Genomic DNA, 24,039 nt, shown 5'->3' with positions numbered 1-24,039 from the left:
CAATCTAAGACATACTGCCAAATCAAAATATTGTTCTACAACTTCTTAAGGTCAAGCTCCAATTTTTAAATCTATTTACAGATATTTTTTAGACTGTACAAGACTAAGGGCTGATAAACTAAATAATCACCATTAGGTTTTTATTTTTTAAAATTTGTCTTAACATTTACACAGTTTCTTGAACTGGAGGTTCGTAACCTTCAGGCCTGTCCACTTTTGCGCCCGGATCGCCAGATCCCTCTCCAGTTCCCTTGGCGTCTCCATGCAACTCCAACAGTTTGGACAGCTCATACCGTGGTTTTTTCAGCACCTGTTGGAATACCATAAAACTTTCATACCAATCAAACTACAGTAATCCTGAGGGTTTTAGTTGAAATAGGTCAGATAAACAATAATGCGTCGTTTAGGGAACAAGAAGTGTATCTTCATGTATGTTTCAAAGCGAGCTGAGTGTCTCATCATTTTTACTTAAAGTAGGGTTAAATTTGCATAAAAATGATAGGGACATCCTACCTTGACTTTACGGATGTAGACATCATGGAGTGGGTAGATGCCTTGGCAGGCTTTTTCAATGTCCTTGGCTATGCTGTCCGGCAGCAACTTGTTCACTACTTCTTTCAGGTCAGAGCCTTGAATGTCTCTAGTGATAATGTCAACCATTTTTTTACGAATTTGCCTGATCTACAACAAACATTATTTTTAAATAAAACCCTTCAAAATATTAAATAAAGATTACCTGAGTGTGTTGGGCATAACAGGTTTTCCTTTGTGAGAATTGGGGGTCTTTTTGGGTAAACCCAATGCAGAACACTCTTAACAGGTATCCATCAGATGTTTTCACATCAGCAGAAGCTTCAATCAGGGATTGCCACTTCTTCACCATTGACCTAAGTTTGTCAGTAGTCAAATCCATACCATGGAAGTTGGTCAAGACATAACGCCCTTAAAGCACATAAAAACTTAATCAACATCAACAAAACTACACAGCTGAGCTGACAAAGTTGACAAATTTTGTCAGACTCATTATTATAATTGCGTCGTTAGGGAACAGTAACAGATATCTTCATATATGTTTCAAAGCGAGCTGAGTGTCTCATCATGTAAAATTGTCACAATTCAGTTAAAACCACCAAAAATATTTAGAAAAAACTCCTACCTTGAACATCTTCAGCAATAAGTTTAAACTTCCTGAAGGATCTTTCAGCATCATTGTCATTTTGTAAGTCCGCCAAACTAACCTCAAAAACACGACCTAAAACAGGGTTTTGTTTCATATTCTGAATGAACTCCAAGGAGGATTTCACTTACCCTTCAATCCTTCAGATGCAATTTTCGTACCCTGAGTACGATTCACCAAAGTCTTGCCCACTTGCCTAGTGGCAAACATTGAAGGGGCCTTCACATCATACCAGTCTTTTCTGGTGAAGGGATCCACTCTGCAAATTACAGAACGTTAGAATTAGCAGTACCCTCATTAACCAGCGCTACTTTGCAAGAAAGTTAAAACTTTAGTACTATAAACAAAGTAGAAGAACAAGATGATCCAAATACACAGAGATCCCATAAAATAATCCATTTTTAACTAGCCAATCTACATTTTAAAACTGCCGTTAAACAAAAAATTAAATAGTGTAAACGTTTGGGATTAAAAGTATACAGATATTTTCTACTTACACCTTCTTCTTGACTCCTTTTTTGCCTCCTTTGGAGAGACCCTTATTTTTGCCCACTGCCATGTTTCCGTTTCGTTTGCAAAAGGACGTCACTAAATGAGAGCCATCAAAAAGTGAGCTTCGACATTGGTAACTAAAATGACATTGACAGTCCTTTTGACAGTGACAGAGTGTGTAAGATCGTTTCGTAGAAGGGACCGAAATTCTTGTCCTTGTCCCTTGTTTATTTTTCCTGCTCTGGGTTTGACAAAAAAATGGGGAATATGGGCATATATCTTGGACTCTGTATTCCTTTCTTACTTGCAGATTCTAGTTCTAGCAATTTAAAATGAGAGTCGAACAATTGGATTTGTGCTCACGTGATTAATGTCGCCAAACCACTTCTATCAGTCACATGATAATTTTCCATCTCTCTACCCAATCCGAATCCTCAATGTTTACAAGGTTAGGTTATGTTATTTCTCAATTAATTCAATTTTCAAATTAATTAATTTCAAAAACTTTGAATAAAACATAGTTTTGCTTCTAAGGAGAATAATGTCTCTATTGAAATTCAATAGAAATTGTTTCACATCAGGCTTGTTTAGAGCTTTTCAATCCACAGTAAATCACCAACCCCAAGAGAAAAGTACTCATTTTGGTTTTGAAACTGTACAAGAAAATGAAAAACAAGAAAAAGGTACCGAAGTATCCAATTTTTTTGCTTTTTTTAACGCCACGTTTACAGTGAATGAGGTATTCCAAAATGTGGCTGAAAAGTATGATGTAATGAATGATGCCATGTCCCTGGGCATTCACAGGTTATGGAAAGACTGTTTTATCAATAGATTGGGACCGGCTGATAATACACAGCTTTTGGATGTTGCTGGAGGTACTGGAGACATTGCCTTTCGCTTCCTGAACTATGTGAAGCAGTACAACATTAAAAACTGTCATGTTACTGTAACTGATATCAACCCTTCCATGTTGGAAGTGGGTAAAAGTAGAAGTAGAGCACTACAACATAATCCAGAAACAATTAGCTGGCAGGAAGGTAACAGTACTGTGTTATTGCATACTGCAGAAAATACCTATACAAATTTTATTATAAAGGTAATGCTGAAGAACTCCCTTTCAAGGACCAGCAATTCAATGCTTATACTATTGCTTTTGGTATAAGAAATTGCACCCATATTGATAAAGTACTTAGAGAGGCTTTTAGGGTACTTCAACCAGGCGGTCGTTTTATGTGTTTAGAGTTTAGTCATTTAGAAAATTCTGCAGCTCAATGGTATTCAGTTAATAAACTAAACAGCTTGATATACTAGTTTTCAACATTCTAGGGTGTATGATCAATACAGTTTTCAAGTAATCCCAGTATTAGGACAATTGATTGCTGGTCAGTGGAAACCTTACCAGTATCTGGTAGAAAGCATCAGACAGTTTCCTAATCAAGTAACAATTTTCTTAAATTGTAATGGTTTATACAGCATAATAAATTTTAGGAAAAGTTCAAAGGCATGATACAGGATGCAGGCTTCAGGCAAGTGAGCTATGAAAATTTTAATCTAGGAATTGTGTCAATTCATTCTGGCTTCAAGTTATAAACTTAATAAAATTGTTTATATTTTTTGTTTTATAATTATTATACAAATATGTTTAATAAATGTTATGACCTTAAACCTTACCATAGGGCTTATTGTATTTAATTCTTCTTATATTCAATTCTTTCCACTTTTACATCATCTCCCACCAGCTGATAAACATAAGTGACCACTGTAGTGTTTTGGATATCCATAAGAACAAAAGATGGAGTCACTGACCTAAAATTGTAAATTTTTAGTTTTTACTGACTTGTTCAATTTTAAGCAACTTACGTGTCCAGAGCATTGTAACTTCCAGTGGCACTACCTGGATTAATATAAAATTTATTTTCTTGCTCATAAGCCTCAAATTTATGTGTATGTCCAGATATGAGAATATCTACATCCAACTGTCTTTGAATTAATGCTGAAATTTGCCAATATTTAGGAAATATTTTAAACTTGATTGGATCAAAATTTACCTAAAGCTTCTGGGTCTCCCCAAGGCACAACTTGGTGCCCATGAGACAACCCAATCCTAAATTGTCCTACAGTGACCACCTTCTGCTCTGGATAATTTAAGTTCTACAATCCATTACTTAGAACCTGATAAGCAATAGAATGAGTTAGGTTGACTCACATCATCAAAATCTCCTCTAACAACATGAACATCAGAAGCTAAAGTTTTCAGATAATCATAAGACTCTTTGGTGCATAGATTTCCAGTACAAAGAATGTGCTGTATTCTTCCGGGAACCAGAAGTTTTTTGAATTTGGCCGGGAGGCTGCTGCATCGATGCGGTATGTGCAAATCGCCCAAAACCAAAACGAGCTGAAGGTTTTAAATCTGATCAGTTTCATACAGTATTCAAAAGATGGACCTTACCATTATTACAATTTTCGAAAATGTAAATAGTAGAAACTAGAAGAAAAGGCTAATTAATAAATACTTAAAACTAATAATTAAAAACACTTTTTAAAATGAGGTGGAATGTTATTGTTTTTTCTTTTTGTTTAATTATTTTTGTTTGTGATTGACGTATGTCACAGCAGCAGTCAATTGACAGTTGAGATAGGAATTTAATGAAACGGTTCATCACTTTATCCTTGTCTGATATACGAGTCTGTATTAATTACAAAAAAAGATAGACTACTGTTTGAGTTTGAACCGAACCGAGTAAAAACTATTACCTAACCTAACTTGGTTGTTATTGTTTACATTTTCAAACCATATTCAACATACTAGGTTTTACCACCTATTCATGTTGTGTTCCATCAAAAAACTAACAAAATATGGTGAGTTTAGTATTAATAACAATTATTACACGCTTACTATTTGTTTATTTTTTTAAGCGGCGAAGTCTTGCGCCAAGTCATAGGGGCAAATCCTCTCCGGTACAGACTCAAAACACTGGTGAAAAGCAAACTAATGGTGCTTCTAACGCTTTAAAAGCATTTTGCTCCCCTTTAACGGAACCGATAACTGTGAAAAGGACTAGGAAATCCCCAGATGAGAATCCAAAAGCCAAACTCCGAAAACCCTTTTCCAATATTGAAGACAACACTAAAGTGTTGGTTTATGTGTCCAATCATGTAAGTTGTAAACACCACTATTTGAAATGTAGGTCTAAACCCAAATGTTTAGGAGGACATTATCAAAAAACTGTTGAAACCTTTCTCATGTCCTGTGCCAAATTATGAAGGATCACAAACCACCAAAAACTTGGGAATTAGACGGCCACAACCGAAACGGGCATTGTACGACCCGAATATGCCTAATGCTTTAGTATTATATGCGCCACCTCCCCAAAGCCAGCATGATAAATTGAAAAGTGATAAGTTAGTGTTATTAAAATCTGCATGTTTAGTATTTAGCCAAATAATTTTTTTAACAGGAATGTACAAGTTCATGTTGTAGTAGATCCAACTTTAGGGAATATTTTAAGGCCCCATCAAAGAGAGGTAGGTAAGATTTTTTCTATTTCAGGAAAAATAAGAAAGTTTTTTAATAGATTAGCTATAATATGAATTAAAACATAAATGAACACACTTTGGGACTAAAACTTTATTAATTAACGTTTCTTAGGGTGTTAAATTTATGTATGATTGCGTAACTGGCGTTCAAATTCCCGGATCTTATGGCTGTATTATGGCAGACGAAATGGGACTAGGAAAAACCCTGCAGTGTATCACATTACTTTGGACTTTAGTGCGTCAAGGTCCTGAAGCCAAACCCACCATAAACAAAGGGATAATTGTGTGTCCCAGTAGTTTAGTTAAAAACTGGTTCAATGAAATCAACAAGGTAAAATATCATTAGGAATGTAAATTTTATTTAATAGTTGTGGGTAATTTAAAGTGGCTGGGAGGCCGTTTGCCAGCTGTAATGATAGACGGAGGTCCGGATGTCAAGAAGAAAGTTACCCAATTTATGCAAGGTCAAGGTAGAATGGCCATTCCTGTGTTGATAATTTCCTATGAAACCTTCAGAATGCAGGCTTCAATTCTGCATAGTAGTGAAATTGGGCTTGTGTTGTGTGATGAAGGTCATAGGTAGTGATTTTTTGATTTAAAGAAAATTGCTTTATAGGTTTTAACTGTTTGTAATACTCATTAGATTGAAAAACTGTGAAAACCAGACTTACAGAGCTCTGATGGGTTTGAATGCTAAGAGACGTGTTCTTTTGAGTGGCACTCCTATTCAAAATGATCTTTTAGAGTACTTCAGTTTGATTCATTTTGTGAATGAAGGCTTGCTGGGCACTTCCAGTGAATTTAAAAAGAAATACGAAACTTGTATTTTACGAGGTCTGTTCAAAACTTGACGTTCACGACTTGACGATTTATGTGGTTGTTATGAACTGTAGGTCAAGACTCTCTAGCTACACCTGAAGAACGTAAACGAGCAATAGAAAAAATTAACGAACTTACTGGTATAGTCAATAAATGCCTTATAAGGCGTACTTCAGCTTTGCTGACCAAATATCTGCCTGTTAAATTTGAGATGATTGTGATTTGTCAGTTGACTCCACACCAAAAACAGTTGTACTTAAATTACATCACTTCTGAAGCCATTAAACGAACTATAGTGGATAGTGAAATCGGTGAAAGGGGTCCAGGTGAATTTGATGAGTTTTGCCCCTAAAAAATAATACTCAAAACATTCATTTCATGCTTATAGGTGGAACCAGCTCATTAGCTAGTATAACCACATTAAAAAAGCTTTGCAACCATCCAGATTTGATTTTGGATAAGATTCTAGAAGGTGGAGAGGGATTTGAAAAGTCTCAGAATATTTTACCGCACAAAAATGGCGAGATGGACGTTAGACCGGAACTTTCTGCGAAAATGTTGGTGCTGGATTGTTTCTTGGCCAATCTAAAAGCCAATTATAGTGACAAGGTTGTGATAGTTTCAAATTGGACGCAAACGCTGGATTTGTTTGAAAAATTGTGGAAACGCAGGTAAGTAGCTAACTACTGTGAGTAATTTATTTAACGAATAATAAGGGCTGTTTGGTTTGTGACAGGGGATACCAGTACGTGCGTTTAGACGGCACTATGAGTATTAAAAAACGTGCTAAAATTGTGGAGAACTTTAACAATCCCGACTCCAAAGATTTTATTTTTATGCTGAGCTCCAAGGCTGGAGGTGAGTTTAATCTAATTAAAGGATGTTCATAATAAATTTGAGCGGACAAAACTGCAATAAAAAGATGTGTCTTTTATATCTTCAAGATAAACAAGTGGTTTAAGATGTTTTTCAAGTAGTCAAAATCCTTCCAAAATAGCCTAGAAGCTTCCTAAAGCTTTTAGAACATACTAAAAGCTTTCAAAACACTCTAAAACCATCCGTATGATTCTAGAGCAGTTTAAAAGCTTACAACAACTTTTAGAATCTTCTAAGAATATCCAAATGCTTCTAAAGCAGTCCAGAACCTTCAATATGCTCTTTAAACTGCCCAAAAACCTTCCAAATGCTCTTTATCTAGTGTAGAAGCTCTGAAAAGTTTTCAAAACTAAAGTCTAAAATCCGTATGCTTCTAGAGTAGTTTATAAGCTTCCAACAATTTCTAGAACCGTCCGAGAGTTTCCAAATGGCTCTTTAAGCAAAATCACACTATAGGCGCTTTTCTACTGTCAGTACAGTTTATACATTGCTGTGCTTGTAATATTTTGATATTTTTTAAACCTACAAGTTAGTCTCCTCACTATTGAATGCCTTGTATAAAGGTAGAAAATCAGGTAATGGTGGTTGTATTGTAAGTTGACGGGCAACCAGCTATTTTTATTCAATCAGTCACGAAATTGTCGCATTTTGACTAAGCTCTCCAAATTCAAACGTAAAATGATCCAGTAACCCCATTCGAAATCGACATCAAAATGTCTGTGACCACTTGCTTGAGGGGCCTGCGCCTACTGCAAAGTGGATACCCGTGTGCGAGCGTTTGTAGCCGTTATTATAGCGGCGGCGAGGACTGCCTGGACGAGAAGAAGGGGCTCATCCTCGGGGTGTACGAAGGAGAAAATGACGAACCGATTTTCACCAAAGCAGCGGCCAAGTTTAATGATCATCTGAGCGGTAAGCTGCTGGAACTGGTCAAGACAGGTGGATGTGACCTGAAAAAGGGGCAAGGAAAGGTATTCAACAATATTGACAAAGAGTTCTGGTCGGTGGCCGTTGTGGGGTTAGGTAGAGAACACCTAGGTTACTGTGAAATGGAGGCCATAGACGAAGGATTGGAGGCTGTGAGAGAAGCTGCAGGCATGGGTGCTCAACTGCTGAAAAGACAATGTGTCGGCAGAATTCTGATTGAAGGTCTTGGATATCCAGAACAAGCAGCTGAAGGTAGCGCCTTGGCGTTGTGGCGCTATCAAGAAAACCGTTCGAGACAAAATTGGAAACCTATTCCAACGCTGGAACTTTTCGACGACAGCGACGCAGAAAGTTTTCAGCGTGGCTTGTTTAAGGCCGAGTCTCAGAATCTGGCCAGAAGACTTTCAGATACCCCAGCTAACCAAATGACCCCTTTACACTTTGCACAGGAGACCGTAAACGAGTTGTGCCCTTGTGGAATCAAAGTAATGGTCCACGACAAAGACTGGGTGGAGACAAAGAAGATGAACGCGTTTCTGACAGTAGCGCGAGGTTCTTGCGAACCACCAGTAGTGGTGGAAATATCTTATTGCGGCACCCATCAAGACCAGAAACCGGTATTAATGGTTGGTAAAGGAATCACCTTTGACAGTGGTGGTTTATGTTTGAAGAAATGTGACGGAATGGACCGGTATAGGGCGGATATGGTTGGAGCTGCTGCTATAATAGCAGCGATCAGAGCCGCCTCAGCACTGAGTCTACCCATCAATATCGAAGCGATCATACCACTATGCGAGAACATGCCAAGCGGGATGGCCATGAAATGCGGTGACGTCGTTATGGGACTCAACGGCAAATCAATCATGATTACAGACACAGACAATGAAGGAAGACTAATCTTGGCTGATGCTCTGGTCTACGGACAACTCTCACATCAACCCAGATTAATCATCGACGTTGCCAGTTTAACACCTGGAGTACGCGCAGCTCTTGGTTCATGTGCCAGTGGAGTATTCTGTAACTCCCAGACTATGTGGTCGCAAGTTCGTAAAGCAGGCGTGATAACTGGAGACAGAGTCTGGAGATTACCTCTATGGAAGTACTTTACCAGAAAAGTGACCAGATTCCGGTCACATGACGTCAACAACAAAGGATTGGGACACGGTTCGTCTTGTATTGGCGCAGCATTCCTCAACGAGTTTATCGACTGCGTGGACTGGATCCACTTCGACGTAACCGGCGTGGGTTTCAAAAGCGAAGAAAAAAATTATCCGTATCTCACCAAGGGCCGTATGACGGGACGGCCCACTCGCACACTCATTCAACTCCTCTATCAGCTCGCATGTCCTGCCGAAGGACAACGAAAACTCGAGTAACACACGCAATCTACGTAATTTTGTAAACGCATTTGTGTTAGTAAAATTAGTTGAAAAATTGTCCTTTACACTGCATTTTTAAAAACGGATATTTCCGGCGGGTTTTTTTTTATTTGGGTTTCTACCGACTAGCTTTAAAATGGGAACGTGGTCGACCCCGACAGTTTTGTTTTTAAAAAAGTGTTATTTTTGTTAAACAATCTCAAAATACTTTGAATCGTAAAATAGTACATACGTAGACAGCGGTGTTCAAATAGACATTGAAATGAATAAAACATCATAATTTTTGCTTTCTTAAATGTTTTATTTTGTGTGTATTTAGAAGAGTGAATTAATAGATGACTGCATTGAGTTATAAGACTCTTCACGTTTAGTAAGTCAAATTTTGATGGGTTCAGACATCATTACAGTAGTGTGATATTTGCTTGCGCCTAAAGTGAAAAGCTTACTTTTTTGCAAAGTTTAAACATGCATACCTTTTACAGTTGCACTTTATATTTCATAAATAAGTTTAACACTATTAAAATCCTTTTAGGTTGCGGTTTGAATTTAATCGGTGCCAATCGTTTAATCATGTACGATCCTGACTGGAACCCAGCTAACGACGACCAAGCCATGGCTAGAGTATGGAGAGACGGGCAACAAAAACCTTGTTACATTTACAGATTTTTATCGGTTAGTGTGTTTTTCCAAAAGCGCACTAATTTTTGATACCCATTTTTATTCAGGCCGGAACTATCGAAGAAAAAATATTCCAGAGACAAGCCCATAAAAAAGCTTTGAGTTCCACTATAGTGGATATGAATGAGGAAACTGCTAGACATTTTAGCGTTGCTGAATTAAGGGATTTATTCAGGTAACAAAGAAAAAGCCATTAGATCACAAAGTTGCCTTAAACTCTCTGGTTTTTAGGTTGGAAGAAACGGAATCCGATACTCACACAAAGCTGAAATGTAAAAGTTGCCTCAACAAAATTCCTATTAAAAATCCTTCTGATGAGGCCGATTGTAGTTCTGATTTGTCTCAATGGTACCATTGTTGGGATAAGAAGGGGCTGGCTGATATGGTATTTGAACTCATTTTACTTGAAAACATTTCTATAGACGTTATTATTGTTTTGCTGATAGGTTTTGAAACAAATTTGGGATGCGTGCCGGTACATTTCGTTCGTTTTCCATCAGAAATCCGCCAAGCAAGAGATTGATAATTTGAACAAATTGAAAAGTGAGGATTCTGATTATGAAGAGGAGAAAGATGATGCGAATGACTCTGACTATTCCGGCTGAATTTTTAAATTAGTGTTTGTTGGTTCATATATGTTTTGTGAGTTTTTTTGTAGTTTTTCTAATGTTTTTCAATTTGAATGTGACGTTTCGTTTCATTTACTCTCTCTTGGAATAATTATTATTGTAGTTTCAAAAAACAAATAAATTGTTACAGGTTTTTAATAATTTTATATACAGGGAATCTTAATATACCCAGGTGTCTAGCACACATTTTTTAGGTAAAAGACTAATTTAATTATTATTAGAGATAATTTTTAATGATCTGACAAAGCATGTGATTACTTCTCCACTTCTGTAAGTTCGGTCACGTGTCAGCTGCAAGTTATTGTATTGATTGGGGATTGGAGTTGCCCGGATGCCCCGCTGCCGAGAACATATTGTATTACTTTCTAATTACGTCACAAATTGCATACCAGTCCGTTGAATACTGATTGTATAAAGGTTTGTTTATGTAATCTTTGTAAAGAAAAGAACATTTTTAATTATTAAAATTTCTTTATCGTATTTAAAGTTTTCACCATCAAAGTTGGCGCCTTTGCTTTCTGACAGACGCGGTCATCCACATGTCATTTACTTTTGTTGACAGTCGCCATTGAAACTTGAAAGGAAAGGTAAATGCAAATGGCGGCGTACGTTTCTATTTTTGCTTTAGTGGAGAAATAAATGGTTTTTCTGTAATAAATAATAGTAGCGAGTTGTTGTGTGTGTCCTGTTGGAGGGCTTGAATTCCGTTTTTCCGTTCAATATCGGTTTGATCTCCAAGTAATTTCAAGCGTTCCATTTCAATTTATTATACATGTTTACGCGTTTACGTATGTTAAGTTGTTGACGAATAAACCGACCTGTGATATTAAAATAAAAAGTTATTATATAGGTTTTCTTTATACAATTTTTGATTATTTATTGTACAACGTAGTTTAGAAATACCGTATCTGACTTTTCCGTGTGTAGACCAAAGAAGATAGTGCAGTGAGATGTCGGAAAACGGGTCCGAACCTGAACAAACATCGGACACTGACAGACCGACGAAAAATGGTAAGATTGCCTTTTATCCCCCAATTTTTTCTCCAATATCACATCTCTCTTTTAAATGACATGGTACTTTTGCTTTTCACCACAGTCCCCTTTCAATAAATCCTTAAACAATTCCAACTAAAACCAAAATAACCACAATAGGTATGAGTGTTGTTTTACCTTTGTTGTGTAATCCAACTATTGAGTAATGTGTGGATTTTCTCTTTGTTTATTTTTATGTTTGTTTGCAAATTTGTTGCACCTAAAATGTTAACAACACCTCAGGAATAAGAAAACCATTTTCATTGCAAGCTCTATGTTTGCTCATTTTAGGGACATAAAAATATAATTAGTTTGATAGTAAAGATAATTTGTTGGTGTAAGTTTTGCAAAATGCAAAAAATAGGTTAAGCATTAAGTCCATCCCATATGTTTTCTGGGTCAACAGTCTTAACTATGGTTCTACAGTTTTATTGATTTCACTTATTTTTGCCTTGAACTATAAGTTTAGAATCAATAGGTAAGTATACCTGAATCACAGATATTGAATGTGTATAACTAATAAGCCTTTTTATAAAGTCTTCCCTAAAGTTGGCCCAGTTTGCCCCCTACAGCTACAACCAAACTTTCAAGTCTTTAAAACATAGTTTTGTCCTCCGTTTTGGGTAAAAAACAAAACAGTATTTGTTTTGTCCAATTTTTTATTTATTAGAACATTTAGCACTGTTTCAACAGTAATCACAGTAGCAGACAAGTTCCTATGTAATTAAAAACTGATGACAGTAGGCAGTAGGGACAGCAGTCCAATTTCTGAATTATAATTACATATTGTGCACAAAAGGATAGTCATCTCTGTTCTCATATAACATAGTAATAATATGATTGCAAAAAGCAAGTTAAAGTGAAACTAAATGACAACAAAATAAATCATAACTAAGAACAAACAAGTATACTGAATGCCATGGCATTTTTTGACAACATTAACATGACAAGTTCATAAATCATTGTTACTGAACTACTTATATACAAACAAAGAGCAAGACAACATTTTTGCTTTCTTTTGACATGCATTGACCATGAATTGATTGCAAAATAAAAAATGCCCTTCATTAAAACAAACAAAGTTGAAATCTAGGAATTAGAAAAAAAGAACTGTCATTTTCTATGTCAGAATTTAGTGCTTCCTACAGTATATTTTGTATTTACTATTTTATCTGTGTGAGGGTGGATACAAAATCTTCATTCATATTAATTGGGTCAAAATTCAACCTTTTTAAGTATTACCTACTAAATTGAAAAAATCTTGGTTAATTAGACAGTCATAAAGTTATATGCATTGTTGTACTGATTTTTATAGGGTTTTCAATTCTTTTTGTAAAGTTTTAGTGCTAAATAATTACAATATTTCCTTTAAGAATCATATTTTAAGTACAGTTGCCAGCAAGATGATATTTGGGTTCAAAAATCCGTTTTGTATCTAACAAACAGTTTTTTTAGCAACACCAAATACCTGATAACATTCCATTTGACTTTCTGGTTAGTTTCCTGTATGCGTGCCATACCTGTTCAGTGTGTCTTCTAGTGAATTTTGTATAATATTCTTGGTTTTGTGTGATATTTGACTACCGCAGGCGGTTTTTTCTAGATCAGTTAAAATTATTTTTATTACGTGCTTTCTGTTTACTGTATTGGTACTGTGCATCAAAATGGTTAAAATGCATGCTAGAAAAACGTCGAAAGAGCAGACTGGGGCTGGGGGTTCCAATCAGCATGGTACTAATTCAGTTAGTGGGAGAACTGTGAAAAAACGTCAGCAAAAACCTAGGATGAAGAGGGTGTCTTGGAGTAAGAGTTTTTTGTCACCACATAACTATAGGCTTCCCCTAAAAACCTGATTATTTATAGCCTAAAGTAGGGTTATCAGTATAGAGATATGCTGGGTAGCTTATCTTTAAAAAACTTATTTGTTCTATGTAGGTATATCACATTTAGACCAGGGAAAGTGCAATTTATATTTTGAACTGTTTGTATCTTTGCATTTGCATACTAATTATGGTTTTGGTTTGCAGGAGATGAGCAGATTCAGAGTATGAGTGTGGGCGAGATTGACCCGGCAATTTTGTGCGTTCGCGAACGGGTCGTGATTCGCTATACCAGAGAACAGCTTTGGGAAATTGCCAAACATCCGGCGTCTAAATCCAAACCTGACTTTTTGGACCCCAATGAAGTGTAAGTTGTGGTGGTTTTCTGCTTCTATGGTAGAAAATGTTTGGTCGATTACAGTTGCGCTTCGATCTTGGACCCGGAAAAGTGGAATTTGGAGAGGAAAAAGTCTGACACCCCCGATGCTGGGGCAAAGGGCGGCGACAATGGAGAAAACAGAGTAATTTTTGATTTAATACATTGAAAGGTTTGCAGTGAATGTTAACTTTTCTTAATAGAGACGTCCAGGAGATCCTCGAGAAAGGATTAAAAAGGAAAATGATGGGATTGTACTTAGCCCCCAAAGACGAAGCTTCAACTCGGGATGCTTTGTTCCGGCCAACAAGGAGTCAACTAGTAAAGCGGATGCTCCACCTACTCACCTGATAGGTAAGCAGTTTCTAGTAAATGGCTAAAAACGTCTGACACACTTATGTGGTAGCTTCGAGGGAAATTTCTTCCTCAACAAGGCGAATCGGCAGCGGAAGGATTGTGCGCGACGCCTGGGAGAGTGAGAAAGATTCTGGCGAACCGGATTTCAACTTTAGCAGGAACATGTCGAGCAGGAACAACGAGAGAGATGACAAATTTGGGGAACGACGATCATTCGGCAGAGAGTCTGATAATGGGGGGAAGGAAAAGGATAATAGACGGAACACGCGTTACAGTGAAGGCAGGCGACGTTACTCGGACACTAAGGAAGAAGAACCAGAATGGTACGCTTTTGTTTAACTATTAATAGAAACGGGAAGAGAAATGTTTAGTTTATTTTGCTGATATAAGCAACTTTGACTTTAATGCTTTGGTTACGTTTACTTATTATCTTCAACACACTGTCTTTCTATGTTTTAGTTTTTTTGTGTTATTATCTCACTATTTTAGTCCAGTTGACGTATTTAATTAGTTACTTTATTATGTTTGATGAGTAGAATAATGTGTGACGTAGGTTCTCATCTGGTCCAATGTCTCAAAACGACACTATCGAATTGCGTGGCTTTGACGAGTCGGATAAGCCAGGCAAACGAAAAATGTCGGCCGCCCGAGTTAAACGAGTGAAAGACTGGTCTAAGAAAAAGGAGTCCACCATTGCGGAGGATAAAGAAAGAACAGAAGAAACCACAGAATTGAATGAGCCCTTGCCTTCGAACGGTCAACAAGCTAGGCGCGGAGATGCTAAAAACAAGGAGCTTGATTCAACATTGCCTAAAGCTGAGTCTTCGATTACCCAGCCTGAACATCATCAGACATTCGATTTTGACGAGTTTTTCAAAGGCGAACACATTCCAGGGCTGTTGACGGTAGGTTGATTAAAGTTGTCAGCGGATCTGTTTATGAAATTGGCTCTTTGCAGAATGGTGTCAGTGAAGACGCTGAGAAAACCACGTCGCGATTCAGTCGATGGTTCAAGAAAGACAGCCCCACTAAAGAAGTAGGAGGATCGAGCCGGAAGTCTTCAATCCAGGAAGACAACCATATTATCAAAGTACTGCCAATGTTTTGTGTTTTTTTTTTTGATAAAAATGTATTTTTTTACGTCTTTAGGATCTCTTGAAGGACATCAACGACTCGAGCTCCATTCCAGTGGCGATTCATCCACCATCAATGGACTCAAACACGTATTTTGCTCCTATTTCACCTGCTGGTAACTCTTGTTTAGGGCTGGATCGCGTGGTTGGGAACCATGACAAAAACAGATCAAGTTTTAATAATGGCGGACAACCTGTCAATATTATGGATCTTTTGGGCAGAGGCAAACAGCCTCCACAACCAGAAGGCTGGAATTCCAAGCCTCAGGGATCTAGTAAGTGTTACCTCAATTCTTCTATAGTTGTTGCACTTTTAACTTAATGTTTAAATAATTTTTTAAAGTGCTGGGAAGTGGGAAGATTCTGAGCCTTGACGAGCTAGAGTCTAGAATCAGACAGAATTCCGATCATTCTGCCAACTCGCAGCCGAAAGCTGTTCCGCAAAAGCCTGACGAAGAAATGACTGCCGCTTTTAAGAGATTGGTAAGCACAATTTTGCTAAACTCGCCCACAACTCTAAATTATTTTCAAGCTTCAGCAGGCCGGTGGTCATTCTATGCCTCAGAACGGTCCTATGAACAAACCCCCGGGGATGAGCCTTCTTGAGGTAGTATCTTAATGCCGGTCGTTTATGTAGATTATTATTGTTGGTTTATTGGTAGATGCTAAGTCACTCTCAGCAGCAGGACGAAGCCCGACTCGCTGCCGCTCAAGCGGCCGCTGTCAATCAACATTCTCTTCACTCGCATCAGCCCCAGCAAAATACCATGCACAATGATCTGATGTTGAAGTTGCAGCAAGCTCAGCTACAGCAACAGCAGAAACAACAACTAGATATGCTTGGTATATTTTGTTTTTTGTCTGAATATGTTTTAAGATCCTACAGTTACAGAAACTGTAGGATCTTAAAACATATTCAAAAAAGGCATAAAAGTTTTGTATCTTTACATTTTCTCATTATACAAGGTGGTCCAGTTTTAAATGTCAATAATTCACCATTCGATAGCCCATCAAAAAATAAGTTAACATACATTATGTCATTTTCCTGAAAAATGCTTCCCAAGGAAAATACAGTCCATAAAAGTTCAGTTTAAAAAATCGGTTTCTTGTCATAACTGTCAGACCGCTGGAGCAATTTTAATCAAATTTGGGACAATCCATTTACTGGTTCAATTTAAAAAAATAAGTATTTCTTATAAAATTCTGATTTGAAACTTCGTTTACGAGATAATTGATTTATTACGTTCAAAGACCCAAAACCAACCAACCCAACTTAAAAATCGTCTTGATAACGGTGAAAATCGACTTAAGAGTCTTAAAAAATGTCTTTGTAACCAGTTTTCTTAGTTTCCAGGCAAATTGAAAGACTTTAGTATTGAAAATTGACTTAGAAACCAGTAAATTTACTTTGAAACGGTGAAAATTAACTTGAGAGGCTTAAAAACTGTCTTTCAGTCAGTCTTGGACACCAAAAAGACTGAAATGAATGAAAAGTGACACGAAAAGCTTAAAATTTGCATTTGAAGTAAGTTTTCATAATTTGAAAATACATTTCAATATTTTAGTCTTAAATACAGGATATTGACATTAGATTCATAAAAATTGACTTGAAGACTAATCTTTCAAGTTTTTTTACTTTGCTTTTCATTTACTTAGAACTCTGGACTATTTTTAGGGCTTTAAAACTGCTTTCAGCTTGGAAAATCGAGTTTTAGAGTTATCTTCACCAAGTTTTTAACATAGCAGACTTAAAAAACTATTTTCCATCGGCTTAAACATGTCATTTCACAGTTTCTTTGTTAAGTTAAATGGACCTCTAGACACTTTACTATGCTTTAAGACTGAAAAATCGAATTTTAAACCATTTTTTACAGTAAAAGTTAAGTTTGACTGTTTTTTGACTATTTCCAGTGTCAAAAATTAAAAAAGTAAACCTCACAGATCTAAGACGCATCTAAACAATTTTGAAGAATGTCATTCACATCATATAAACGAGTACTCATTTCATAATTGCCTGTTCCAAATTTGATCAAAATTGGTCAAGCGGTCTGACAGTTGTAGCAAAAAAACGTTTTTTTAAACTGAAATTTGGAAATCTGTGTCTTCCTTAGGAAGCGTTCTTCAGCAAAATGACATAATGCATGTCAACTTATTTTTTGATGGGCTATCGATTAGTGAATGATTGACATTCAAAACTGGACCACCCTGTACATTTAAATGCCAAACTTTTTCCAATTAACTACAACTGCTTCAATTGTTATCCCATTTTTGAAATTTCTATTTTAGACTTTTGGAAAAGTGTGTTTTTTCTAAAATGAAATCAATTCTCTGCCTTTTTGGAGATTAATTTGTATATTTCAATTTGCCATTTATACCCTCTTTTCTCATCTGAGATTGATTTGCAATTTCTTTTTTGACATTTTCTTACAGGAAAACTTATGTCTGGTGGAAATCCGCAAATGCGTACCAGCCCTCTTTTGGACTTGAGCGTCCAGCAAAGCAGAGAGTTGCTAAACAGGCCTGAAGCGCAGGCTATTCTCCAAGGTAGGCCTTGTTTATTTTTTCTATCAACTTTAATGTGCATTCTAAAGTAGTATCTAAAAGTAAAAGAGTTCAACAAATATTACACCTCGGGATTGACAGGTCTAAAACGAGGCGAGATTACGATCCAACATCTCTACCAGCAAATAGCCAATCCGGCATTGCAACCCCGTCATCGGGATATGTTGACGACGATTGTAAAGTTGCATAGCAACTCGACTAGTTACGGGCCGAGTCCACGTGTGCTCAGTCCCGTTCCACTGTCCGCCCATCATTTATATCCGCCGCAGCAGACGGCTCAAATGCAGCAGCAGCAGTTGGCGGTCTCTCCTTTGCCGCCCAACGGTTCGTGTTTTTTTTTGTTAATTGCGCACCTAGAGGCTTTTTGTCTGTTGCTTAACGGTCGTTTCGCTTTTGTTATGTTTGTTTCGAGTTTGCGTTTTTGTGCGCACCTGTTGCTTTTCTTAGTAGCTACATTTTGAGGCTTTGAGAGATATTAGTTTAGACGTGAGTCTAACTTTTGTACGATCTTGTTTCATGCAGCTTATTGCGTGTCGCCAATAATGGCTACTAGCCCCAATCAATTGGCGGTACCAGGTGAGTGTGCTACGTTCCACGGCTAAGTTTTTCCAAATAACGTTGAAGTGTCTTACGTACTGTCTTTTTTCTGCAGCCATGCATCAGCGCATTCCATCGCCCAGAGAACTTCAGGTGCACACCCAAAACATTTTGCAGCGGGCGTTGATTAAGAAAAAACTGGAAGAACAGACCGAAAACTATCGAAAGAAGCAGGAAATGCAACGGGGCGCTAGTCCCAATATGGCCGTTGGTTCTGGTAGCCAGCATGGCAAAGGTATATCGTCACCCACCCCGCTTGCGTTCACTCCTACGTCCGTGCTGAGGAAGATGACCGCCGAAAAGGAAGAAGGGAAAGAGAATAAAATATTGGGAGATAACGGGATGAAACCGCCAGGCCGTCCGCTTACGGGGATGCGAACCCAGCCGCAGGTTAATGTTGGCAGTCAACAATGGAATCAGGCGTTTCCAATGAAACAAGGTGAGTGTAGAATACTCCTCTAAGTAGATAAAGTAAAGTAATAGCTCAGGCCAACATATTTAACGGAGACGTTTACCTTGTGATAATTAGTATTTAGATGAAGGTGTCAATAACATTTTATGTACTTCACCAAATTCTTGCAATATTTGTTTCAGTAGCCGGTCGACCGATCGTTAAAGCTAACAATTACCAGTCACAAACACCAGATCAATTTTTCGCCCAGTTGGCCAGTCAACAGCAGCCGTTGCCACAGCAGCGCACCTACCAAAACTTGCAGAATGCTGGCCATATGAAGCCAATCGTCGGTCAGCAGTATTCGATGCAAGGCTCTATGTTGCCAGCGGCCAGAGCTGGACCCAGTCTAACTGACATGTCACGATCAGGTTCCTACGGGCTATCCCAATCCCAATATTCCACTCATCCTAACCCGCAACAACAATCCTTTCCTCAGCCTACGGCGCAACAGTTGAGGGCTCAACATCAGCACAGGCCGAGTGGCGCTCCTGCTGCCGCCCAAACTCAAGCGGAAAACCAGGCGGCCAATCAGCAACCGGCACAGTTCGATCAGTCTCAGCAGAGCGGAACCGCGGCTTGGCAACAGTTCCTCAATTCGCCAGTGGTTCAGCAACAAAGTATGGGTATTAACACGCCAACATGTTTTCTATAACTTTTGCTAATCGTTATGTAAAGAGGGCGGCCTGTCTAAGGCGGGCAACCAGCAGCCGGGTCCGTTTTCTCCTACCACGGCCGATCAGTTGACCCGCTGGTTTTCTCCCGATTTGCTAGAGCGTGCCAGGGGCGGCGAGTTGCCCAGCACTGCTAATTTGGCGCGTTTGGAGGAAATCGAACGTCAGGCAGCGCCACCGGTCCACAATTAACCTGCGCTGACTGGTAAGTGGCTGTGGTTGTCGGTTTGTTTTCTGTCTTGTTTTGTCCGCATCTATTCTTTGTTTTATGTATTACATGAACAATTTTGCCAGTTTCGTGCCACGTTTCATTTGTTTTTAGAAATAAAGTTTTTAATTTTGGTTTTTGCTATTTTTTTGCCTAACTATGAAGTATTCATTTCGTGTTAACGTTCACATCACTTATACACTTTGTTCGTTGCTCGGAAATAGATAATATTTAGTTGTTAAAAATAGTAATGCATTATTACTAGTTATTCCAATATAAGAAAGTTTTATCACCGTTTTAAGTTCCACACTAATTTTTCGCGAATTGCTTGCACATTTTTAAACTCATCGGGTGGGTGAATTGATTTGCATGAATTATTGTCATTGTTTTACTGTATTTTTTTGGTTGGTTAGCGGAAGTGCGGTGTTTGGGAAACTTATGACTGCTGTGCTATAGTTTTAATCATCTCACTTTATGTTTTATCTGTGGTTTTACATAACTAACCACTAACCTTATTTCTGTATGTCGTTAAAAACGTAGGCAAGGTACACATTTCATTATTTGAATTCTAAAAATCATCAAATTCTAATCCGGTTCTGCGGATTTGATGTTTTAATTATTTTGAAACACATTTTCCTACTCCGTGCTGTTTTCATAAACTTCACTTTTTAAATGTTAGCTGGTACTGTCGCACCCTTAACGTATGCGTTATACTGTAGTTCTAATAACCCACTAAGTTTTGGTAAGTAGTTATAACATACGATTTTGTTGCATTTAAAAAAATTTTACCACTCGACGGTTTTAATTTCAGATCTCTTCAACTGACCTGGACACTCTCTCGAGTCATTGTCTCTCTTTGTCTATCCAGAAGTATTTAAATAATTGCGGTAGGTAATATGTCAATTTTAAGATATATAAGATGTGTCTTCCGCACAGTTGCTGTGACTGTTTTCTGTAAATATCAGAACTTTTGTCTCTACAAGTAGATTAACGTTATGAGTTGTTGCACCTTCTCATAATTATCCAAGCAGCGGCTGTGCGGAAGAACTTTTCTGAAAGTAAAAAAAATCATAATAAAACCAAGAAGCACTGTACTAAAATGGTTACATTATAATAACGAATTTGTTTATGGGAGAACCCCGAATAACTTTAGTTTTATTAGTCGTGTAGTAGTTTAAATGTGCTCCTTGTTCTAATAAATATGTCTTCGTGTCTATCAGGGATTTCGACGTAGAAACGCGTTTTTAAGTTTTCGGTTTTAGGGTGTCGTTGTGTTTATTTCGGTTTTGATGTTCTAATAAGAAGAAATTTTTTCAGTTCAGTTTTGGTGTGGCCATTTGCTGTGTATAATGTAACCATTTTACCATCCAGTTGTATATTGAAGTTATTATTGTCACTGTGTACCGTCGATATCTTTATTGTATTATAAGGCCCGTGTATCAGGCTTGCGCAGTACCGCAACGACGTGCGTATGTTTGACTGTCGCCTAGAATTGACTTTTCCCAAGTAACTTTGTGTTCCTTTTTTCAATTTACGTGATCTGCGGTTGCGATTTCTTTTATAAAGTTCAATAACCAGACATTCCCTTTCCTGTCAAAAGGTTTAATCATTACCAGTTGGATTCGTCGCTCATTCTAGTCATAACCAGAAATAATACTCAAAAAAAACAGAGAGAAATAAAATTTACAACTTTCTTCGAGTTGATTTTTGACAGCTTGTCCTTTGATGCATCGATTCGACCTTTTGACATGGAAAACTTGTTTTACGTGTCCGAATCGCAAATGTTTGAAACTTTAACGTGGACGCAACTAATTTTTTTTATTGCAGAAAAAAATTGTAAATTATTATGAAAGGAGTTGCGTTTTGATGTTGAGGTTTGTTGAAACGATTTTGTAAATAAATGAGATTATCATGATACTTATTGAAATTTTGTTTGAAACTGAATAAATAAACTGATAAAAAAATTGAATAGTTTTTTGTTCTACCTTCTTTTTACAAAACACTTTTATTAATTTCTAATCGTATATTATTTGAGAGAGATTTTATTGTACAATTTTGTTGCCAAATGGAGCAAACCAAGCCAAATCTACTAAGACCACACGATGTAGAAATTTTGTCTGTTAGAGAGAAGAAATATGTCGATATCAACTCGCACAAGCCTATCAGGGTATAATTCTGAGGAAAAAGGCAGGAAAATACGCAGATGCAGAGGGCAGCACTGAAATTAATGCTTTTATAATCAGTCAATTTTATCTCTGTGACTTTGCTTTAATTATGATGGTAGACTGTAAGCAGAGGTTTCCTAAGTTCCTAAAGCCTTCCTTGAAGGGGTCTACGTTGGCGTATATGGAGAGTTTTCTAATATTATTTATTAATGAGATTCTAATGGTTTCTTGTCCTGTAAGTAGAAGTAAAAAAAGTGAAGTTGATGAATGACCTACTTTACTTTTTTAACATCCTTTCAATCAGCACAATCAATTAGTTAATTAACTAATCAATTTTCACTTTTCTTCGAAAACTGTTAATTAACTGAAAATAAGTTAATCGTGGTTGGAATTCAGTCGCAACACAAAATTCCATAGTTAGATCTAATCTTCTTTTGGGTTTTTGCCAGGACTATACGGCCGAGTAGATCTAATCTTCATACGATTCTTCACATTTTTAGATTCAAGGGGTACACCAAAATCAGCAAAATTTATAAAGTGGTCTATAAGACAAAAAAGTTTGAGAACCTCTGCTCTAGTGGATATGTGGAACTGCTCGTGCGTCATAATCAAAGTGGCAACGCTGCAAAATGCAAACACAGAAGCTTCCTTCTCAGAACTGCATTATTACATTTTTATATTTATATGATGTATTCAAGGTCGTACAAATTACAACCAACCAACGCTGCCAGCTAATCAACAACAGTGGCGGAGGTATACATTTAATGTAAAAATTGCTTATTTCTCTATCCCTTCCACGGTTGACCTCAAAACTGCAAGCTTGTTGCTCGAAATCCCACACTTCACACTGTTAATGCGCACATTCTAATCGATAAATGTAGTTGAACTGAAACTCGAGAGTTGGCTTTTTAGCTTCGCTTTGAACAGTCGTGAACTGCAGCGGAAATTACTTGGCCATAAGTTCGTCCAGTCAGCGTATTTGTCTAGAGAAAGTATGCTGATGATACCTATTTATTAGTTGAACGAGGAGCGACTACATCACTTTGAGGGCAGTTCTACGTGCTAAAGTGAAGTTATTAGTGGTGTTAGTTGATAATTCAGTGCAGTGCAGGGTAGTCTTTAGTTGTGTTTCTAGTTTAGGTTTCTGTCGCCTTTAAATAAAATCTTTACACACAGTATTCATTGTGGTGTTTTAATCTCCTAAAATGTTATGATACTAAATCAGCTGTTTTTGTGATTGAAACTAATTCAAGGTTACAATTAAATATTACATTTGGAGCTTCATTGCTTTCCTGAAAATGTGAGGAATTACCTACTTACCTCACCATTGAAAAGAATATTCCCCGGAGTTTTCCATTATTTTATAGGATGGGATAATAATCCAAGTGAGTTGCAAAACAATATTTAATTAAATAGTAATAACACAAGTACACTTAGCAATAGGATTTGGATTAATAGGCCTTTCAACAATTATTGAGAGGTTGAAAAGCAGTCCAAATCAACGTCACCTACCTGACATTCAGTACCTTGGATACCATAATAAACAATTTCTGTACAGGTGATAGATTTTGTGAAAAGCAGCTAATTTCTGAAGAAACCGACCGCAAAACCTGTTTTGGTAAGAAGTCTGTTATTTTTTACATTAGCAAAGTAGCCATATCATAGGAACCTCATTTCCATAGTAGTTTGAAGAAGGAATAAATTTAGTTAAAAACCTTTTTGATAGGACTAGGCTGACAATGACACTGTATTTCAGCACACATTTTTTTTTTAGTGAATAAACTTATACCAAAATCACTAGCAGGACATTTGTAATTATTGATCTAAATACAATTTCACTTCAGTGAAAGTTACTACTATAGTAAAGTTGTTCAAAGACCAAAGATTGAGCCTAGTGGCTGTTCTCTTCATTCTGGGTGTAGTTAATATACTATTTTCTAAACTTGCATTTAAGGTAATTTAGAATTTGAAAGGCAATTTTAGAAAAACCAAGTAAATTAAAAAAATATACCCTAGCGAGCAAATTGGCAACGCCGCCTTATTTTGTAAATGATGTCGTAGTAGGCGTGGTACGGTTTTGATGTGACATATTTGGTTAACTCTGCACTAGTGCACTCTTCCGTATTCCCATATCCGTCTCTATTTCA

At 37.2% G+C, this 24,039-nt stretch overlaps 5 protein-coding genes, 1 long non-coding RNA gene and 1 pseudogene across 13 annotated transcripts; 4 read left to right on the top strand and 3 right to left on the bottom strand.

The window, feature by feature from the left end:
- Positions 1–126: 126 nt before the first annotated feature.
- On the bottom strand, positions 127–1,836 carry RpS3A (ribosomal protein S3A). Its single transcript, XM_081974999.1, has 6 exons — positions 1,675–1,836; positions 1,309–1,436; positions 1,157–1,252; positions 737–942; positions 514–681; positions 127–310 (listed from the first exon to the last, which is right to left on the bottom strand). The coding sequence occupies exons 1-6, from the start codon at positions 1,734–1,736 to the stop codon at positions 167–169; spliced, it is 804 nt and encodes a 267-aa protein (XP_081831125.1). The 5' UTR covers positions 1,737–1,836; the 3' UTR covers positions 127–166.
- Positions 1,837–2,140: 304 nt separating this feature from the next.
- Coq5 (ubiquinone biosynthesis protein COQ3, mitochondrial) lies at positions 2,141–3,339 on the top strand. The gene is made up of 5 exons (XM_081974998.1): positions 2,141–2,352; positions 2,401–2,706; positions 2,766–2,943; positions 2,996–3,107; positions 3,158–3,339. Exons 1-5 carry the CDS (start codon positions 2,211–2,213, stop codon positions 3,257–3,259), a joined length of 840 nt encoding a protein of 279 aa, XP_081831124.1. The 5' UTR covers positions 2,141–2,210; the 3' UTR covers positions 3,260–3,339.
- Vps29 (vacuolar protein sorting 29) lies at positions 3,254–4,274 on the bottom strand. The gene is made up of 5 exons (XM_081975003.1): positions 4,122–4,274; positions 3,876–4,067; positions 3,718–3,820; positions 3,530–3,662; positions 3,254–3,475 (listed from the first exon to the last, which is right to left on the bottom strand). Exons 1-5 carry the CDS (start codon positions 4,122–4,124, stop codon positions 3,358–3,360), a joined length of 549 nt encoding a protein of 182 aa, XP_081831129.1. The 5' UTR covers positions 4,125–4,274; the 3' UTR covers positions 3,254–3,357.
- A 114-nt stretch (positions 4,275–4,388) lies between these two features.
- On the top strand, positions 4,389–10,650 carry okr (DNA repair and recombination protein RAD54-like okr). Its single transcript, XM_081974988.1, has 14 exons — positions 4,389–4,531; positions 4,589–4,828; positions 4,881–5,074; positions 5,131–5,197; positions 5,322–5,540; positions 5,595–5,788; positions 5,853–6,043; positions 6,103–6,354; positions 6,417–6,699; positions 6,765–6,886; positions 9,743–9,882; positions 9,936–10,063; positions 10,120–10,273; positions 10,335–10,650. The coding sequence occupies exons 1-14, from the start codon at positions 4,529–4,531 to the stop codon at positions 10,491–10,493; spliced, it is 2,346 nt and encodes a 781-aa protein (XP_081831114.1). The 5' UTR covers positions 4,389–4,528; the 3' UTR covers positions 10,494–10,650.
- LOC145726040 (cytosol aminopeptidase pseudogene) lies at positions 7,510–9,500 on the top strand (annotated as a pseudogene).
- Positions 10,651–11,073: 423 nt separating the features above from the next.
- Positions 11,074–21,696, top strand: LOC145726037 (eukaryotic translation initiation factor 4E transporter-like). 8 transcript variants are annotated; one of them, XM_081974982.1, is made up of 18 exons: positions 11,074–11,528; positions 13,577–13,736; positions 13,791–13,890; positions 13,949–14,099; positions 14,152–14,425; positions 14,656–15,007; positions 15,061–15,192; positions 15,252–15,510; positions 15,579–15,718; positions 15,768–15,842; positions 15,898–16,078; positions 17,666–17,779; positions 17,879–18,121; positions 18,320–18,373; positions 18,450–18,833; positions 18,989–19,471; positions 19,524–19,724; positions 20,539–21,696. In XM_081974982.1, the coding sequence occupies exons 1-17, from the start codon at positions 11,468–11,470 to the stop codon at positions 19,709–19,711; spliced, it is 3,351 nt and encodes a 1,116-aa protein (XP_081831108.1). In that variant the 5' UTR covers positions 11,074–11,467; the 3' UTR covers positions 19,712–19,724; positions 20,539–21,696. The 8 variants fall into 8 exon arrangements, with proteins under 8 accessions (XP_081831108.1, XP_081831105.1, XP_081831103.1 ...); XM_081974979.1 differs by lacking the exon at positions 11,074–11,528 and adding an exon at positions 13,044–13,352 and having other exon boundaries at positions 15,774–15,842; XM_081974977.1 differs by lacking the exon at positions 11,074–11,528 and adding an exon at positions 13,044–13,352 and having other exon boundaries at positions 18,992–19,471.
- A 456-nt stretch (positions 21,697–22,152) lies between these two features.
- LOC145726055 (uncharacterized) lies at positions 22,153–23,683 on the bottom strand. The gene is made up of 2 exons (XR_014177473.1): positions 23,218–23,683; positions 22,153–22,434 (listed from the first exon to the last, which is right to left on the bottom strand). It is a non-coding gene; the product is annotated as an uncharacterized LOC145726055 (long non-coding RNA).
- Positions 23,684–24,039: the final 356 nt, after the last annotated feature.

Source organism: Ips typographus, linkage group LG3 (genome assembly GCF_016097725.1).
Source record: "Ips typographus isolate SLU linkage group LG3, UJ_Ityp_2.0, whole genome shotgun sequence".
Lineage (NCBI taxonomy): Eukaryota > Metazoa > Arthropoda > Insecta > Coleoptera > Curculionidae > Ips > Ips typographus.
This window is presented reverse-complemented; position numbering and strand designations above follow the sequence as displayed.